This window comes from Eretmochelys imbricata, chromosome 10 (genome assembly GCF_965152235.1).
Source record: "Eretmochelys imbricata isolate rEreImb1 chromosome 10, rEreImb1.hap1, whole genome shotgun sequence".
Taxonomy (NCBI): domain Eukaryota; kingdom Metazoa; phylum Chordata; order Testudines; family Cheloniidae; genus Eretmochelys; species Eretmochelys imbricata.
In genome coordinates this window covers 25,709,490-25,730,051 of record NC_135581.1, presented here as the reverse complement: position 1 = coordinate 25,730,051, position 20,562 = coordinate 25,709,490, and the positions used below count along the sequence as shown (strand labels likewise).

Here is a 20,562-nt window from a genome sequence, read left to right as displayed (position 1 = left end):
CGGAGTCGCGCAGAGCCGGAAGCGAGTGCAGCGCCCGGCTGGCCGGCCTGAGCCACGTCATCCGCAGTATGGCGGCGCCGGGCAGCAGCGTCCTGTGCCTCTTCGATGTGGATGGGACCCTGACCGCCCCCAGGCAGGTGAGCCGGCGGGGGTGTCCCTGGGGCTTTCGGACCTGGAGCGGGTGATTGGGAGCGGGCCCTGGAGTGGGTCGGGGGGTCATATATGGGAGGCTTTGGGGTTGGGACGGGCTGGGGGGTGGGCGTCACATGGAGGAACGTGTGGGAGTTTATGGGGTTGGGGGTGGGTTATGGGGGTATAGGGCTGGGGTGGCCTGTGGGCTGATATGGGGATGTGTGGGGGCTGGGGAGGGCTGTGGGGGGCATAGGGTAGGGGCTGTGGGGGCTATAGGCCTCGGGTGGGTTGATATGAGGATGTGTGGGAGTTTATGGGGTTGGGGTGGGTTGTGGGCTGATATGGGGATGTGTGGGAGGTTGTTGACGGTGGGTTGTGGGGGGGGTAGAGAGTTGGGGTGGGCTATATGGGGATGTGTGGGAGTTTATGGGGTTGGGATGGGTTGTGGGGGCTATAGGCCTCGGGTGGGCTGATATGGGGATGTGTGGGAGTTTATGGGGTTGGGGTGGGTTGTGGGATGTGTGGGAGGTTGTTGACGGTGGGTTGTGGGGGGGTACAGGGTTGGGGTGGGCTGTGGTGTTACATGGCGGATGAATGGGAGGTTATGGAGTATAGGGTAGAAGGACCTGGGCAGGTGATTATTAGGGGAGTCTCTGGCTGGACTGGGAGCCTGGAGAGGTTATTGGGGAGAGGGGTGTGGTTTGGGCAGGGTTATCGGTGATACTGTCTGCCAGACCCATCAGGTCTGACTCCAAAATATGCAATTGACAAACCCTGAGAGTTACACTATCAAAGACCTAGAAAATAGTAGTTTCCAGTCCCACCAAAGATTTAGCACCTACAATTTCCCTCCTGTACTAATATTCCATGCATCACTTTTACACCAATAGGGGGCCCCTGTGTTACAGTCATGTTCTTTTCATGCTTTGTTTGCCATGTTGATGGAAGATGGTAATGTCACTTGTAGTATTCTGGCTTGTCAACACCGTGTGTCAGTGACTTATGATTAGAACTGTGCAAAAAACTGATTTCTCCACTCTGTCAACTCAACTGGCCATGCTGAAAAATTGGAGAGGAAAATAGTTTCAGGTCGATGTGGGATGAACATTTTTTGAACTCTTCAGTTAACCAAAGTGTTAAAAAAAAAAAAAAAATTAGTTTGGGTCACACTAAATATTTCATTCTGTTTTAGAGCTTTTTGAAACTTTTTAAAATTAAAACTGAAGTAAACTTCAGAAAAAAACTCATTTCAAGTACCGAAAAAATCAAAACTTTTTAAAAAAGTTTTTTGGAATGAAACTGTTCTGCACATTTGTCATGGCTTTGCATTAATTTTTGGTTGACCCAAATCTGTATTCTTCAGCAAAAATAGGTTTTGGATGAAAATATTCACACAAGCGGTAAGTGTGATAGATTTAAAATTTTTATTAACGCAAATGTTAAAGTTATACAATACATAGATTGAGAAAAGTGTCTGTATATCTGGGTATAGTGCTTAGATTATCCACACATACAAAGTTAGTTTTTAAAAGTTTTACATATGATACATAGAGTACATAATCAGCAATATCCCAAATTTAGATTTAACAATACAATTTAGATATTAGAATTTGAATTCTTGGGTACATCACTCATGAAAAGTTGTACAAAGATTTGGTTGTGGAAAGCAAAATATATCAATGAGTGGGGATTGTCTCTCAGTAATTGAGAATTAGGTTCGTTGTCCATTTAGAAAATACATACTACACTACAAAAATCTCTTGTTGCTGTGACATTCTGATCACCAGTTCTGTCCCATGTGCAAACTCTGAAAGAGTAGCCACCCAGAAACTTAGGGCTTTGTGACTACTACTCTGTGTTGCTATTTTTAATGATGAGCCCTGTCCATTCTGATTGCAATAATTTTTTGGTAACAGTTTAGGTGACTTTTGAGACTGGAGACTTGGATTAAGACAAATGCCACATGATATTATAGTGCATACTGCTAAATGGGAGACTGCTTGACAAGTTCACGCGAGGCCTTTGTCTGGTAAACTGTACAGTAGTCCTGAAAGGATAGGAACCAGTACACTGAGGGTGGGAGTGGCAGAGGAGGTGTTATATAAAGCAAGCTTAAAGTATCCATTGCTGCCCCATGGGATGAGTTCAGTATGTGGGCAAGGAAGAAAATATAAGTTCTGGGTTATAACTTTTTTATAATATTCCTGATTATTAGGATTCAGCTTTAAGAAGCATGTTTTGTTGTCAGCTCCAATGTTTAACTGTCACAGGAGCTTCTTTCCTTAATTATTCCAAAACCTCTGCTAGCAATAACCATATTACACTGGGGGATGGATTTTGTTGAACAGACATTAATATATCTCACTTTGAGATTCAGAAAAATAAATAAAGGTGCAGCTCAGGTTTTTTCCCCAGGGGGCTGGAATATTTATTTTCTATTGATTTAGAAGTAACATGCAAGGTTTAGGAAATGAATAATTATATAGTCATATGCACTGAGTTTAAGTCAAACTGAGATTTCTTGTAACAAGATTTTTTTGTAACCGCTTCAAAATAAAAATCATATTACTTTTGAATATTTTATATATTCAGTGTAACTATAATTGAAAAAGTGGATGACATTTTCAACTGTTTTTCAGTTTATTTACTTTGTACCTTTGACAATACTTCGCATATAGCCAGTTTTGTTGTTTCCTTTGTTTTGCACGAGTGTCTCTCACAGTAACAAAAGAGACATCTTAAAAGAAAGTTGTTATAAAGCCACAAAAATTTAGCAAGGACACTTGTGGGCAGTTGTCTGGCCTGAAACTAATTTAACTCATTTTTAAAAATTCAGTAGATTTAAGATGATGATGTACCTTCATATTATTTTACTGTCTTTTGTTCTGTTTTTAGGAGTAACTTTGTCTCAATAAATAATAGCTGGCTGGCTGGAATGAGAATTGGCTGACTGAAGCTCAATGAATTAAAAATGGAGATAATGCCAGTAATTTGAAGGAAATGCCTACTGTTCCATCTTGAGAGAGTTGCGGGTGCACATAATGTTGTTGGCTTGCAGTTTAGGGGAGGGAGCTCTTGGATTCTCAATTTTTCTTGGTTTCAGGAAGCAGCAGTGCCCATAAGTGCCATTTTTTAACCTATGAGTTTAGTGTGGTGATTGTAAGCCATTTATTTGAATATGGACGTTGTCATACTTGCCTCTGACTTCCAAACTGGGTGGGGGGGATTAGTTCAGTCTATGTGGAGGCTGACCTAGAAGACACCTCAGAAGCCAGTGCAGTTTTTTGACTTTTTAGCAATAGGGAACACACTGCATTAGTGAGCCAAATGCTGTAGTGGCTTCCTTCTTATTTAAGGCATTTTTACCTTATGGGAAGATTTTCTCATAGGCATTTTTGAAAAGCTCTCATATTGTTTCTTAAAGCCCAACACAATTTAGTTCCCAGTGACCTTTTTCCCACTGCACTGTTGTATTTACAGTCAACTGGTATCTCAAACTAAAAGTACCTAGACTACCTAAAAATTGTAAACTCTTCTTTTAATGTAGAAAATCACAGCAGAAATGGCAGAATTTCTGCAGAAGCTGCGGAAGAAGGTGAGAGTTGGACTTGTAGGTGGTTCAGACTTGGACAAAATTCAAGAGCAGCTGGGAGACGATGGTAAGAAAAGAGGATGATGCAATCCCAGTTGAAACGAATTGCTTATGAGGTAGTCCTGATGCGTAAATACAAACTCTTTCTCCTGGAGTTGTTCATTAAATGCAAGCTTCCTTATTCCTTGTTCTGAGTATCAGTTTCTCTGTGTTTATTATACCACATCAATTTCATGAAATGTTAGTTATTTACTGTCCCACTCAGAACCTGCTCAGGTTAGAATATGACAGTTGCTGAATTTTATACCCTATGTGGACACCTACCAGCTGCATTAAAAGTCCTATCTAGTACCTATGCTTTTGGGTAGGATGATTTTATATCTTAAAGATCTTGAAATTTTTTCTTAAGGGATTGCGACTCAGAGTGAAGTACTGACTCCACACTACCATTGTAGTAAGATATATTTTAACATCTTTATAAAATGGAGGTGTGCATATCTCATTACATATGTTGTTAAGCTATCTAATGTGTTCATCCATGCAGGAGCTGGTTTTATTAGATGGTGGCTCTGAAAAGAAAATCTGGTTCTTTTCCTTTTCAACTCTATGTAATATTTTTAATGTGAAAGATCAATAGTAATAGCCTTCCGTAATTCACAAATCTGCAAGCCCAGAACATGCCACAAACATGTTACCTAACCGTGGCCTATAAGTGGCCTCCAGGAAGTCATTTTGTCCTACGCTAGCAAGATCCTGATACCCTGAAATAATCTCCAGCAGTGTTACAACTGCTGCAAATGTTCAGGTCAGGGTGTGATTTCACAGCTTTTCTTGAAACAGAATATTCTGTTCCACAGCTGGTCTGATAGTGGTCTTCAGCCTATTCCTGCAAAATTCATTTGAATCCAAATGCTGAATTTTAGTTTCAGCAGCAGTATCACACAGCTTGTAGTGAAATAAATAGTACAGTACGTTTTCCTATTGCAACATAGTTAATGGCTCAGAACAAGCTGCTTGGATTTACCATTTTGTAACCATATATTTTCATCTTCTAATACTACTTACATATTTCAGAGGAGACTCAATACTCCTATAATTCAGTGTAAACACACACACACACACACAAATCTTAATAAGGCAGAGTTGCATTAAAAACATCACTCTCAAATAGGTAAACTTTCCTTTGTCCCCTTATCAGTTTAAATCCAGATTGTTGTTCCAAGGTTTTGCAATACTTACTGGATCCAGGACAGTTTACAATAATAAAGTACAAAGAAATGTGCTAAGGATGGAGTCAGATCCTTAACACTAAATGTATGTAACTTAACTACAAGCTCTTCACATGATGTTAGTCTCCCAGTGACTTCCAAAGGAGGAACAAATACAGAGGAGTTGCAGGATTAGGTCCTTGGAGTCTCTCACCGGACATTACAAGCGTGTAACTTTTGTGCTTAATATTCTAAAAACTACCGTATTTTGACCTGAAAGGGTTTACATATTATAACGTACGAGGGAAGGCAAATTAAAGTAGACGCTGCAGCATTTTTTTGTTTGTATTTTAGTTGTTGAAAAATTTGACTACGTCTTTCCAGAAAATGGTCTCGTGTCATACAAAGACGGAGAATTTTTGTGCAAGCAGGTATGTATGCAGTTTTAGTGATCATTTTTTAACAAAGTCTGAAATTATTTTATATGTTGTCTTTTATTTGTATAATTGACGCTTCATCTTGCTCCTTGTAGACTGACACGAGGTATGGGGCCAGATCCTTACCTCAGACCTCCTGTTTTGTGCTGCTCAAAACCTGGTAGATTTGGCTAGGTGAGAATTTTTCCAGCATGGGATATTCTTGAGTGACATCTCTCCGAGCCTCTGGCATAGGGATCATGGCTGGAGCCCTCTAGTGATCCCAAGCTCATGGAATTTCCATGGCAATTGGGCCTCATTTAGAGTACCCTTGAGGCTACTCTGAATTATATCTGATCCCTGACAGGCCTGAGAATTGAGAAACTGGAAGGTGGCTTTCATCTTTTTTCCTTCCCCACCCTCCAAATGAGTGGAGTGTACCCTGGCTGCTACTTAAGATCTAGCTCCTAGAGTGAACTCTTGATTGATTAGTGTATTTTATACTAAGATTTAATATTAAATACTAGTGTATTTTATACAAGAAATACTGTAAGTGGATGAGAAAATACTGTTGATTAAATCTAATATTGTGCTAATCTTCAGTGACTCAATCTAGCTATTGCAGAATGGAAAATAAAATAGCTCAGGGCCCAGACTGAAATCTAAGACAGTGGTATCCCACACTGTACTAGCCACTGTCTGCCCCTTTCCATTCAGTCCTGCATTTTCTAACCCACAGTTTGAACTAGAGGCTTAGAGGATCACAGGGAGAGGTAGTCAGTTGCCCAGCACAGCAGTATATGATTAAGGTAGAGAATGGGAGCCTTACCATACCGGTGCTGCACACATACTAACTGAAAATCACTTATCTAAGACATGTTTTTCTGCGATCTGCTATACAGGAATATCCCAAACCTGTGTTGTCAGTTAGCTACTTTCAGAACCCTGAATTCTGGACCTATAGCTGACAGGTCTTTTTGTACGTTTAGAGCATTCAAAGCCATCTGGGTGAGGACCTGCTCCAAGATCTAATCAACTATTGTCTGAGTTACATTGCAAAGATTAAACTGCCAAAGAAAAGGTAGGTATATGCACATGCACATCTTAGGGGAGAGGGTATTCCCGCTTTTGGGATGTTGAGCATCAATAGGGAAGACAATGTCCAGTCCAGTTAGAGCTGGATGGTTTGTGTTTGAGGGCACCCTGTATAATTGAGATATTATTGTTCCAGCAATCCCATACATAGGAAGACAAGCTCTGCTATTGGAGCAGGTGAAGAAGGATCAAAAGAAAAGATTGTCCAGAGTTGCTGGCCAGGGAACAGGGAATTACTTATTCCCCATAGAACAAATTACTCCATAAAAATCTAGAAAGACAGAACATTGGGTGCTGATTGGGATACCTCCTATTTTCATTTCCCAGGAAGGGAAAATTAAACTTAATGTAAAAGGAATTTCTTGATGCAGCTGGAATTCAAAGGCATTATTGCTTCCATAAATTATAAGTTTGCAAGTTTTCTTCTAAAATTTGAGACCAATTGCCCTGCACCGTATTTGGGAATGCAACTGCTGGAGATGCTGAGCTAGATCCTTTGCTCCATACAGCTGGGACAGGGAGAGTGAAAGATAGGTTTAAGCTACCCTTGCAGCTCCCCAATATTGGGGCTGGCTAAGAACTGTCCTAAGGTTGCTTTCAGTTCTGTCCAGCCACAGCTGAGCTGATCCAGCAACTAAGGAGTGATTATTAGAGTGAAGGGGTGCTTCCGCCATGCATCCTTTTCAATGGGAGTGTCTTCTATACCAGAGATCAACAGGGGTAGTGTAAGATGGCTAAAAGAGCTCTGCACTCATCAAAGATTCCTCCACGCCAGGGGAATTGAATCCTGCTGGGTTTCTAGCTGCTTACACAGAGGAAGAGGAATGGGGCTGATCATCTGACCCACAAGGTCTTGAGCACTTACAACTGTTTTTATCAACAATGTGCAAGATACGTAGTAATCATGTTTACTCTGACATCCTAAGCAAATTTCTACTTGGGTAATTACATTTTGCAATTTGAAATGAAAACTTGCGTGTTTTCCTCAGCTATCACTAATGTAATGGGCAAACACAGTTCCTTTAAACTGTAATATTTTCATCACATAATGCCATTTTTGGAGATCTCAGTAACAGAGCAAAAGTTCTTGAGATTCAGCTTCAGCAATCTGATCATCGCTGTGTTTGCCTTTCAGACATATGTGGACTTGCGTCCATTTTAGCAGTGACAGTTGACTCTCTTTTTTAGGGGTACTTTTATTGAGTTCCGAAATGGGATGCTGAATGTCTGCCCTGTTGGAAGAAGCTGCAGCCAGGAAGAGCGAATTGAGTTCTATGAATTTGATAAAGTGAGTCAATTTTTAAAATGGGTTACATCTCTTATTCCTCACTGTTCTAAAGGACACTGTCACGGTCAAATTATATTTTCAAAAACTCCCCTTCCTGTGTTTAACACCTTTCTCCCTGCTGTTGGTTGAGTTTCATTGTTCAAACTGCAGGAAATGTAAAAAGCAGATTAGGTGATCTCGCTTTCTCTTTCTGGTGCTCTAGCACAATGCTGTTGTGAGGTGTTTCCAAAACTATAAATCTCCCTTCCTTCTTACCCTGCATCAGTCCTCCCAGAAACCCCTCGTCTGTCAGTGTGTCTTGGGTTTTGTATAGCACCAATCACTGTAGTAGCTTTATGTTCTTTGAAAATTAATGAAAATACTCTTTTTTTCCTATTACCTTCTCTAATGCTTTTTAAACAAAACCTAAACTTGAGGCTTAAACTACTCAGCATTAGCCATCTTTAAAATGCAGTTACATTTACCAGGGCAGAGATGGTTTTGTGCCTAAAAGCATAAGACTGGGAATTGAGAAATCTGGGTTCTGTTTCCTACATTGTCTCAGACTTCTTTTGTGACCTTGGGCATGTCACCAAGACCCAAGATTTCCAATGATGTCTCTAAGTTAGAGTACCTCAGTTACTGGCTGCCTAACTTTTAGAAAACTAGGCTTGATTTTCAGTGTGTCTCAGGCCCAAAAGAGTGAGGCGCCCAAAAGTGTGAGGCATCCAAAATTAGAGACCACCTTTGAAAATTTGTTCTTAACCTCTCAGTGCCTCAGTTTCCCCTTGTATTACACCCTTGCTGTGAAATTGAGCTTTTCAGCAAGGGTATAATACACCATTCATTAATTTTTAATTCATAGTATGTAGAATATGTGGAGCTCCTCAGACGGATGTGAAAAATAACATGGTATAGGTCAAATTCTGTTTGCATTCACTGTACACTTGTGTAATGTCATAGTAGCCCCATGGAGATACTCCAGACTACATTGGTGTATGCTGAGCAGAACTTAGCTCTGTAAGACTAGTACTGCACCATTGCATCCATGGACTTGGGAGCAGCTAGCTAGAACCACAGTTCCCTGCTTACTATTGCCTTTTCTGATACTGATTACTAAATAAAAATCACTTAACTGATGCGTCTTTGTTTTTGTTTTTAACAGAGGGAACATATAAGAGAGAAATTTGTAGCTGATTTACAAAGAGAATTTGCAGGAAAAGGCCTCACATTTTCTATAGGTATCACATCTTTTAAAAAAAGAATTTCATTTAAAAAAAATCATGCCCTCTTGCCAGATTGCTCATGCTGTATGACTCAGTGGCCAGGGTGGGGGTGGCTGCTGCCATTTTGTATATGAAGTCTTTCATTAGGTCCTTTGTGGTAGAAGACACCACAACAAAAGGAAAACTGCATCTCTTTTTGTTAGTTCATTATCTTCTGATGTCACTCATACAGTTGATTTTGCTTGATTTGTAAAAACGAATTACACATTTCTGACTAATGAGATGCTTCTTCTGCCCACCATGTACATGACAAATACTTACTGCATTAACACTGCCTCCATTACTAGCCCTTGACTTTTACTTTCAGTGGTTGTATTATTGGGGGGCGGAGGGGGGTGAGTCAGAAAGGAAATTCAAGAGGAGAAACAAGATGCACAGTAATTCTGTACAGTAGGGATGTGTCTTTCTAGGCTTGTCTTTCCTATTTTTTTCCTACTGAAAATCTCTGGGCAAATTCTCCACTTTCTCTTTCTTTCATAGTAGAAAGAATAAATGGTTGTCTGTCTCTACCTCTGGCAGAGTTAAACATTTGGGGCAAAATGAGTTTCAAACAGGGCTTGCCATGAACAGTCCTCTATGATGACATCCACTTAAACTGGGCAAAACATTTTTAAAATATCAAGAAAATCCTCCTGTTTGAGACTTTGTGTCATATTTCAGCCCAGTGTTAAGCTTGACATGATAAAAAAAATATCCCTTGGAAAAATACAGGTTTAGAATAAAAGTATCAACTCAGAGTTAACCATAATAGAGTGAAAAGTTTTTCTTTATAAGATCACTATCTTTAAAAGATTGACTTCCTCCTATTCGTCTATTTCAAAACTCTTATGAAATCTTACTGTGTGAACACAGTCATGTTCAAAGAACCAGGAACTCACCCACAATGTTGTATATTCCATTAGAACATTGAGAAAAGGAGTAGGAGCGGGTCTTATGCACTCCACACAGGCTATTCAAATGGATTTGTTTGTCAGTGATTGGAATTCTTACCTGAAAATCTTTCTTGTGTTTGAGAACGTCTCTTTCCAGAAGATGGTATGCACTGAGTCAGGTAGCTTCCTTCCCATGATGAGGGATTATGTCAATGGACGAGTTTAATTGTATATCTATAAGTTCTCAAGCATAAACATCTATGCTCAGCGTCAGACAGTCTCTGATATGTGGTGTCCCTGAAAATGGTCATTGTTTTTGTAGAGCTGGTGGGGATTCTGGCATTGGCTCCATTCAGAATTAACTGGTTCAAAGCACAGAGTGATAACCTGACAGTCCTCATTAATACACACAAACTTAATTTACACTCATTTTCTGCTGAATTGGTTGCAAAGTTTGTGTCAGGGAGAGTTCAGACACACTTGTAGAGCTTGATTCGCACTGGGGCCTGGTCTACACTAGAAAATTAGGTTGATTTAACTACATCGGTCGGGGTTGAAAAACCCACACCTCTGAGGGATGTAGTTAAGCTACCTAAGTCCCTGTGTAGACAGCACTACACAGAATTCTTCCATCAAGCTAGCTACTACCTCTTGGAAAGATGGATTACCTATGCCGATGGGAGAATCCCGTCTATACTGCAGCGCTGTGCTGCTGTACCGTATTAAGTGTAGGCAAGCCTGAGAAGCTTCTACAGGCTTGGAAAAAGGAGGACCAATGGAATAAAGGCGTCACTTACCTTTTTCTTCAATGTCTGAATCTGCCAAGCCTGCCCCCCTTTCTGCTGTGTAGAACAAGGGTGTGGCATGCTCTGCTTTCACTCAAAATCAGGCACTGGAACTTTGAACATTCATTTTTCTGAGAGATGTTTGAATTGAAATTTGGTCCTAGTAGAACTGCATGATACCGTGGATAGGAAGAAATTCTAACCCTTTAAAAACCAGTTTAATTTGGGACCACAAACACTAACACGCCTTAATCAAAATCCTGCGGTCTTGCATCCTGTTGCTACAGGCCAGGGTTCAGTTTGTTTGGGTGTACTAAAGATGTTTGGATTTCTTTTAAATTTAAACATCTGAATATCCTGTGTGTAGAACACTTGGTTTGGTAACCATTGTAACATCCCTGTAATGTGTTTTACACTAAAGTCTTGATGTGTTCTCTCAGCCTTAACTCCATTTCATTTCATTTCATTCATGTCTCGGACTTGTTCAGTTTCCTTTATCAGAATCTGCTTCAGTGGCGTTCAGCCTCAGTCAGCAGAGTTCCTTTTTTTCCCTCCCCCATTAACACTTGCCTCTTGTCTACCTTTTACTTAGGGGGGCAGATAAGCTTTGATGTATTTCCAAATGGTTGGGATAAGAGATACTGCTTAGGAATTGCTGGCAACGATGGATACAAGACTGTCTATTTCTTTGGAGATAAGACCATGCCAGTGAGTACTGCACTATTCTGCATATACATTTAGAATCCCTTTCCCAAACGGAAAGCTCCAGAAGCAGGACTTTTTAATCAATTAGATTAGAGACTGAAACCACGCTATGGCTTTAATCTTTTGTCAAACATTTCTTGGATTGGCACCACCTCACATTGCTGAACTTTTTTACCTCTATTTAATACCCTGCATTTTCTTCCTCAAAAATATTTAAGCCAATTTCTGTTTAGCCATTTGACAGAATAAAATGTCTCTCCCCCTCCCTCTAACCCACTCAGTGTAAAATATTAAAAATTCTCTAGCTCCAAGGGCCTCTGGCATGTTACACACTGAAAGCAAGTTCTTCTGCCTGGGCTCCTGTTTACAACCTCATTAATAAGGGGGATTGAGGGTCACACTCAGAGGCTTGCTGTGTGAAAGGAGTCACCAGTACAAAAAGTTTGAGAACCATTGGATTAGACTAATTCAGCAGCACCATTGTGTCAGAACAGCTTGTGCTGTGCAGTCTCAAAACCACAAGAACTTTGTGCACGAAACAAACTCTCTTCCAAATGTACTGTTACTGAACTGTACAGCTGTGTTGTTGGAGTGATTTTAAATAGGAGTGCACAGAACAAGCTAGCTGCAGTTACCTAGCTGGTCTACAAGGTGCATCAGTGGACCCTGCTAACATGCACTAAAAGCTCCCTAGTGCACACCAGCAGGGTCCACATAGACAGTTAGGTCACACCATGAAAACAAGGACTTGCATTGGCTTCTGAAAAATCGTATGTTGGAAATACTAGTGTAACCTCTGCCTCTGTTTCCAACCCATCTTTTACAGATCAAATTGAAGGGGCATTCACATGGTTAGATTTTTAAAAACTACTTGATACTAAATCTATTGTGGACACTCACGGGGGAATATGAAGGAGTAAGGCCCCTGTCCCCTTGCACAACTGTGTTGTGTAGCCGGCAGAGTGCCTGAGACATCTCCCTACCAAAATCAAATTGTGTGGGAAGACCCTGCCCCTGCACACCAGTCTTTTCACATCCCCTCCATCAGAAGGTATTAAGCATCTTTCTAGGGCTGAAGAGGATTTTTTTTTTAATAAATCAAGATGTTGAAATTAAGGGGCTTGAAAGATTAGCAATTATCTATCTGTAGCTGTGAGAGAGCCTGATTAATAAAAGGTGCTTTTCTTTAAAAAAAAATCTACAGTAGTTTTTCTGTAAAATATGATGAGGAAATTACAAGATGTGGGATGATATAAAAGTTTATTAGCACAAGTTGGAAATAACATGCATAACTCAGTCGTGATTTGTCACTCCTATCAACTGTACAGTAGGCATTTTACAGACAAGCTTCCTGTTTGCGGTATAAGTAAGTTACTTGTGAGTGTCCAATTGGGCCAGTAAAATCTGAAGGGCTAATCTCCCTTGTGTAGACACAGCATATGCTGACGGTTTTTATGGCAGCATAGCTGCATATACGTGGGGATTTTGCGGGCATGTTGGCACACCAACATAGCTATACCAACAAAACTTTATAGTATTAGACCTGACGTAAAGGTTTGTACCGTTTAGCTCAGGCTCTTAAAAAGTTACTTTAGTATATCTTCAATTATCCCCATCTTTGAAAGACACTGAATTTGTTAAATGGCACACTGGAGAGATTTTTCTAAGAAAATAATCAAAAGCTACTCTGAGCATATTGACCAGTAAGTGTACAGATTGAATCTACTACACCGTCTAGTCATTTGTATGTAAATCAGCTTTTACATACAAATGACTAGACAGTGGTTTAGTATTTTTTCTATTTTATACACTCGTTGGTGAGTAACAAATGGATTAAGTTACGATTGCAGTAAATAACAATTCAAATGCTGGTTAAGCCTAACCTGTGTGGTGTTTATGTGCTGCACGAGCTGGCTCTCCAGAAACCTCTTCAGTGGACTGTTGCTCCATTGGAGTTTGAAAGCCATTCACATCCACCCTTTTCACAACACACACAATGTCCTTAATGCATATACACCGTGTAAGCGAGCATGCATCTTCACTATGAAGAAGGCAGCTGATTTGTTTGTCTCTCTTGTCCCCAGGGTGGAAATGATTATGAAATCTACACAGACTCCCGAACAGTAGGCCACAGTGTTACATCACCAGAGGACACAAGAAGAATCTGTGAAGAGCTCTTTTTTAAATAAATGACTTTGCTTTCCTTCAGATTTGACAGCAGCCAAACACTGAGTTGAAGAAGAAATACCAATCCCTTCAAACATGAAATATTTCACTTCTTTCCAGTGGTGTTCTTTCATAATGGTTCACAAACAGTAAATGTCCTGTCAATCGTATGTCACTAGGGAGAATTCAATGTTGCTTTGTCAAGCATAGCAACATTTGTTTAGGAACAACTCTTTCATATTTTTAATTCAGTTATGTACTGATGTCTTTTTAAATATGAATTATCTAACTAGGATATGTAGGTTCAGCTGTTTTTTCTCTGAAGTGGTACAATGGGAAACATAATTGAAAACTCCTAGATGTTTTTGGATCAAATTTACACGACCTGATTTAACTCCTCATAGGCTAAAATTAAAATTTCATTGGCTTATTTGATTCCTAGAAATGTATGTTTTGGATTTAGATTTAGTGGATGAAGGGAGAAATGACACCATTAAGCTAATGTGCTTTCAAAATAGCTGTAATAAACAGGGAGAGAGACTTGTCACCTTGTTTCACCTGAAAGACTGGAGAACCAATCAGTTCCATTTCCTCCTTGTAATGCCATAAACAAACATCTCTTCCCTTGGCATTTAAACCAAATATTTTTCCTCCAACCTGTTTGAGCTAAAGGTCCACCACAGCTCCCATCGTCCTCTACGGAGAACTGCAGCAAAATTACTGATGCTTAGATGTGGATTAAATAAACCGTCACATGTACAAGGAACAGAAAGGCCCAGCAGCCTTATCCCTGTATAAATTACCTTTAAAATGTCTTGCCCTTCACTGTGTTTTCCTTGCAAAGTGTAATGGTCACATCTATTACTGCAGTGTAGAATAATTAAATAACTTGTCAGAACATTAACCGTGCCTTGCAAACTAGTCTGTACCAAGAGAGAGATGGGTTTGTATATTTAATAACAAGTTGAAGAATCAACTATGTGAGATAGTAGCAAAGTGGAATGTTGCCTACACTGTACATTTTGGTCTAAGACCAGATCCTAGAGTGTTTGTTGCAGCACTAAACATACTATCATTTCCCTGTATAACAAATTGTTCACACTACATTTCACCCTAACAGTAACTATTTTAGATTTTGTATGAAGCTTAAATGAAAGTTGGCAAACCTGGGCTGCAAGTTACTATTTGTTACTGTGAGCTGAAGCCTTCAACTCACTGAGAAACAGGTTAGCTACTGAATTTTGTCTCATGCAAACAAATAAGCCTCTATGTAAACAAAAAACAGCTTGCAGACAAACCACTCAACAGGCTATGACTAAAGCTGACCAAAGTATTCAGAATGTGCCAGGTGGGGTTAGTTGAGTCTCAGACTAATTTCATTGGTCAAAAGGCAATGCAAGTTTTATTGAAGTCACTGGAAAGACTGCCATAGGCAGCTGCATTGAGAACACTGCAGTCCCATATTTTAATAATCTTCAGTTACTGCTGTGGTTCACGTGTCTTGTAGCAGAGTCTTGACTGGCCAGTTATGTTACAGTATTACCATTTTTTCATTGCCTTATATATGCAAATGGAACCTCATCGTAACATTCTGCAGCTTAGTGAGTGGAAATACTGCCTATTATTGCTGAAGTGACCTCGTCCTAAGAGAACTGGGCTGAATTTGTCATCTCCTATGGCAGGGCTAGTCAATAACCAGACTGCCCGTAACTTTTGACAGACAGTAGCGTTAGTGTTATTTTTGTATTATGTTGTCTGGACCTTGACACAAAATAATTGAGTTCGCCTGTATTGCTCTTTTCTCTCTTGTGTCTATTCTAGCAGCACTGCAATCACATTGAAATTCCTGTTTTAAAAAGGAACAGCTATGCCTATTAGCCTCACTAGCAAAGAACTAAACTCTGTTCGCCCCTCCCTTTTTGTGTGCGTGCGCGCTGCTGTTGCCAATCCCTTTTCTAGAATATGGTTTAAAAAAACTTTAGGAAGTTCCAACCCTTCCTGTGTTTCTCAGCCCACCATTCAAGAGAATTATCTGACACAGCCTTGGATGATGTCACATAATAAATGTGCTCTAGGGAGAGCTGTAACATGCCAAGTTTTCTTCCTTCGTAAATAAAGATTGAGCAGTGAGCTTTTTGCTATTGAGGTCAGAGTTCAAGATGTTTTATCTCTATGGGCGCACCCCTGTAAAAAAGTGTCACCCATGCACTTGCAACCGAAGAATGCAAAGCAGTCTCTGCAACGCTAAAGGAGGGGAGGCATGGCCCCACCACCACTCTATGCTTGCTCACGTGAGCAGCAGAGCTGAGGGGCAGGCCCTGGAGCACTCATAAAGACAAAACATCTCAAGGAGGCAAGACTGTTCAGAGGAGTGCAGCAGCAGCTAAACTGGCATAATGATTGACAAATGTGAATGGAAGACCAAGGTACAGTCCTAGAGGTTTCTGCTATTGAGACATCTTTCAGTAGAACTTTAGCTGTGGACTGAGTGCTAGTTGAATACGCTGGCCCTTTGCAGGCGGGATGGGGCTGCATCGCAGCAGATTCATAACAGGTTAAACTGCAATGCAAAACCTGCTTTGATGGTCTTTGAGTCAAACTAGGTTGTCCCTTCATCCTCTCTGCAGACGATCTAGGAAAGGCCCAGGAGATCTTAAGGTAGCAGCTGAGAGCCCTTCTGTCATCTAGCGTAGGTAGGCTGGTTTCCTCTCTGGTGGCATGAGGCTTTGGGATAGATCACTGGTGGGCAGCTTGTGTGATTAATAAAGAGACCTTAAGCAGGAAGCAAGGATGGGGACACAGTGTAATCCTCTCTCTACAGAAGGTAGTAAATGGCAGGTCTACCCTGAGAGCATTGAGTGCTCCCCTTCATCTAGCCAAATGATGGCTACAAGGCAGTGTTTCTCAACCTTGGGACGCCGCTTGTCCAGGGAAAGCCCCTGGTGGACCAGGCTGGTTTGTTTACCTGCCGCGTCCGGCCAATCGCGGCTCCCACTGGCCGCGGTTTGCCGCTCCAGGCCAATGGGGGCTGCAGGAAGCGATGCGGGCTGAGGAGCGAACTGCGGCCAGTGGGAGCCGCGATCGGCTGAACTTGCGGACACGGCAGGTAAACTGGCCCAGTCCGCCAGGGGCTTTCCCTGAACAAGCGGCGTCCCAAGTCTGGGAAGCACTGCTCCAAGGAATGAACTCTTGAAGGAGAGGTGGAGGAAAGAATGGAAAGCCATTGGTTCAAAGGTGATAGGAGAGTTCCTCAGGGCACTGAGTCCCACATTAAAGTCTCACTTAGGCTATGCAGGGAGAAAATAAGTTGTGTAAACCTCACTGCCATCTGGCTGTAGTAGTGTGGGCAACCAAATGTACTCTTACTGAACCCATTGTCTTTAAATCCAACAGGCAGTCTAGGTGTGCCACATGGCGAGAAAGGATTAAGCATCCTGCAGTCTTTATGTTGTCAACCTCTTAACATATATATGTAATCAAACAAACAGTTCCTGTCTACGCTGTATTCTGCTAATTCAGAGATCTTAACATTTAACTGTAAATATAGTGATAGCAGCATAGTGATTAAGGCAATTGTCTTATGTTAATCAGTATAGCTGATTACCAGTGATGCTTAGGTCCTGATCATTTTTATCTCAGATCTGCTTTATGCAGGGGAAGTTCAAATTGTAAGACTGAGATCTTCAATCCCACCTGGATCACCCTGGCTATGAAGAGTGGCCTGAATGTTTGGACTAATTCTAAGAACTCTTTCTAACTCCAGCATGCACTATCTCTACTATGAAACTGATCTCAGAACCGTACTCATGTCTGTATGTATATTGATCCTTTAACCAATACTCACTCTCTCTTCTTTTTCAATGTTAGTTTAGTTGGGTAAGATCTGAAATATTCATTAACTTGGGAGGTGATGTGTCTGATCCTTTGGGATTGGTAGAACTTTCATATTTGACTTGGCTGGGTGGAAGCCCATGGCTGGGTTGCTTTAAGAGATCTGTGTTTTGGCTTCTGTGCAACCAGTAAGGGTATTGTTGAAGCTTTTTTGTGCAGGCTTTGTAAATCTAAGTATTGGAATATCCATCAGCTTTGGGGATTGTTTGCCCTAATTGAGTAACCTCAGCGTGGCTCCCCTGGGACCTCAGTCATACTAGGATCGTGGGAGAGCACTCTTCTTAAGCATCAGACATTTCGAAGAAAACACCAGGAATGGAAGCAGTTTACTTTTGAAGGTAAATTTTGCGAGTACTAGGTTTTCTGCTAAATTGATTGGACTTTATTGAAGCAGGTTAGCTCCATGCTCGAGAACCATCTATGAGCCATGCTCTGATCTCAGAGCTCTGCACAGAAGGTGAGGGTATCCAAGCCTGCGTAGAAGGGCCAGGTGCATCTTGGTGCCAAGAGGTGTCAGTCTGTACCGAGGAAGAAGGCTCCCTGTGCTGTCTATTAGAAGAGTTCTCTGCACCCTGCTTTTTTGGCTCAGTACCGGAATCAGATAGAGCCTTAGCTGGAGCCTTTGAGGGCCATGAGGTCTCCTTAGAGTAGGATTTAAGGGGCTGACCTACACCTCCTCCACATTTCTCAGGTGTGGGAAAGAGGCTTCTTCGGTGCCCTAGTCTCTAAAGGTGCTGTTAAGCTGCAACAGTCACTGGCGGAGCCTGGGATGTAGAGGCCGATGTGGAACCCATCGGGGCTAGTGAGCATTCCATTAGAGGGCGTTTCAGACAGCTCTATCCTTCCGAGACCTGCCTTTAAACCCTGTACGACCTTACACTTTGACGAGACCTGAGTGTCTTGGAGGTAACTCAAATGTCTGTCACGAGGGAGGAAAAGACCTCGGGCAAGTCTGGCAGGGCTTAAACCCCAGAATCTTCTGCATAAGCCGGAGTGCTAATGGACCAAAAGCAGGGGTCCTAAAGAAAAAATGGGGGAGGGAAAACTCCAGTTCAAACCACAACTGGGATGAAATGAAATACGAATAATAAAATAACTAAACAAAGGAAAAAACCAAGACTCAATTGCTGTGTTAAGAAAGACGGGAAGCCATAGTGACTTTACACTCAAAGAAGATTCTGATTTTTACAACAGTTCAAACCCTAGTTGTACAGATTTCCTAGGAAACATTTCAGCCAAACTACGATCAGATTACTATGTAAGGAGAAGATCCTTCCCTTATTTGATAGCCTCCAGCTGCTGTTGCTCACAGATTACTAAGAGTATTTTTATTTTACTTTCTGTTCAACCCGTTCACAAGATGGGCTCGATTTTCTCTGTGCCAATCTCTGCTCCGTGTGGGGGAGGCTTGTCAGGGAGCCAGTTCTGCCTCTCAAAGTTCTCAGGCACTGAAAGTGGCTTGCAAAGCAGCTTTAAATTCTACATAAGAATGGCCATACTGGGTCAGACCAATGGTTTATCTAGCCCCGTACCCTGCTGTCCAACAGCGGCCAATGCCAGGTGCAGGCAACATCAACTGATCCATCCCCTGCCACTGATTAAGAGCTTTAAGGCTCCCATGCCAGTAGCATGATGGTACCTTTCCTCCACAATCCAGCCCTTTGCTGTGCGGCCATGAGGACAGGGTCTGATGGTAACTCTGAAACAATCTTATGGCAGACCATTAGCTATTGAATTTGCTGACTGAGAACCCTTGAGGTGGAAAACAAGTCAGCAAATAGCAGACTCAAGCAATAAGGATGCCGCAGTAATGCGCCACAGTGAACAGCTGGTGGGTTCCACTCCTGAGCGTATGAGACTAAGTGTTGTTCCTCGTGCAAAGGGCTGCAGATCCCTTACAATGGAGAACCTTAAAGAAAAACTGCAGTCATGGGACTGCAGAGAAATTCACTCACGTAACTTCCATATTCTGATAAAATAAATTACAAACCAGGAATGAAAAGTACCTGAAAACATCAGACCTCTGTGGCATAGTTTTCTTCTGGCCCCTCTAGCTGAACTCCTCTGTGCGGGGCTGAGGAATCTGTGCTGTTAGATAGAGGTGGGAAGAGAGAGAGGGGTGGGGAGATGGGCGCTTTCCACTAGACCTGCGGGATTCCATAGTGAAGTTAATATTGAGTTCTTGCTGTGAACAACCCGCATCCTCTGCCTTAAGCTTAGTGGCTTACACAGAAGGCAGAACAACAGAGCCACCTGGTTTCCTTGTGGCTGGCGCGTACGCACCCCTCATCCCACATACACACTGTTATTACTAGATCACAATTTATTGCTAAGCTATTCTAGAACTACCGTTTAAAATGTGACCTACTATCAACAATTGAACCTTGGACCAGCGCGCTCTTGGAAACACTGACATCTGTGTTCCTGGGGGGATAAATTAGTGCAGCTTGACATCCAAAAATAAGGAAAATAGTTACAACATTTTCTTAAAACCCAACATCTCATTCAGCGTAGTGTAGGCTATTGATATTGAAGCTAACCATTCATATGCTGTCAAAGTGCTTTGCAGAGGGCAAGTAAAGCCCTAAGTAGGACAGACTGATGTCTACACAGGGCTGAAACTCACATGCACTATTACATATCAAAACGTATCAAGCACCGTGTTTATAGTCACCAATGTGGCTGTTCTACAAACACAAGTTGATTACATTGTGTTTTTGTGGGCTGGGTCTTAAACATGTTACGCCTGATCTAGTTATAGCCTGCAGACAGCAAGTCTCATTGGTCATGAGTGCAGTGATCAGAAATAAACAAGCTTTGTGATTATCAAGTAAACACCTGAAAAAGAACACAGATTTTACTTAAAACCTAAAGTCTTCTAATAAAATACACCAGAGGTCAGTCAACCTACACAACTGCTAGATTTAACTAATGTTTTCACCAGCTAGGAAACTGTAAAGTTACTCATTTTCCAACACCCATAATTTGATATTGCACAGAAGTGATTTTTGCGAACAACTTCACCTCTCTCTCTCTCTCTCTCTCTCTCACTCACTCACTCACACACACACACAAACAAACTTTTAATTAGTACTAGTCTTAAATACAGAATAGGTCGTGAGTGAGTATACCGACGATAACTTATCA

At 41.4% G+C, this 20,562-nt stretch overlaps 1 protein-coding gene across 2 annotated transcripts; it reads left to right on the top strand.

The window, feature by feature from the left end:
• The first annotated feature begins 10 nt into the window (after positions 1-10).
• On the top strand, positions 11-14,428 carry PMM2 (phosphomannomutase 2). Of its 2 annotated transcripts, none has more exons than XM_077828416.1 (8): positions 11-137; positions 3,680-3,791; positions 5,287-5,363; positions 6,338-6,429; positions 7,632-7,731; positions 8,876-8,951; positions 11,246-11,361; positions 13,443-14,428. In XM_077828416.1, the coding sequence occupies exons 1-8, from the start codon at positions 69-71 to the stop codon at positions 13,545-13,547; spliced, it is 747 nt and encodes a 248-aa protein (XP_077684542.1). In that variant the 5' UTR covers positions 11-68; the 3' UTR covers positions 13,548-14,428. The 2 variants fall into 2 exon arrangements, with proteins under 2 accessions (XP_077684542.1, XP_077684543.1); XM_077828417.1 differs by having other exon boundaries at positions 54-137; positions 2,049-3,791.
• The last annotated feature ends 6,134 nt before the right edge of the window (positions 14,429-20,562 follow it).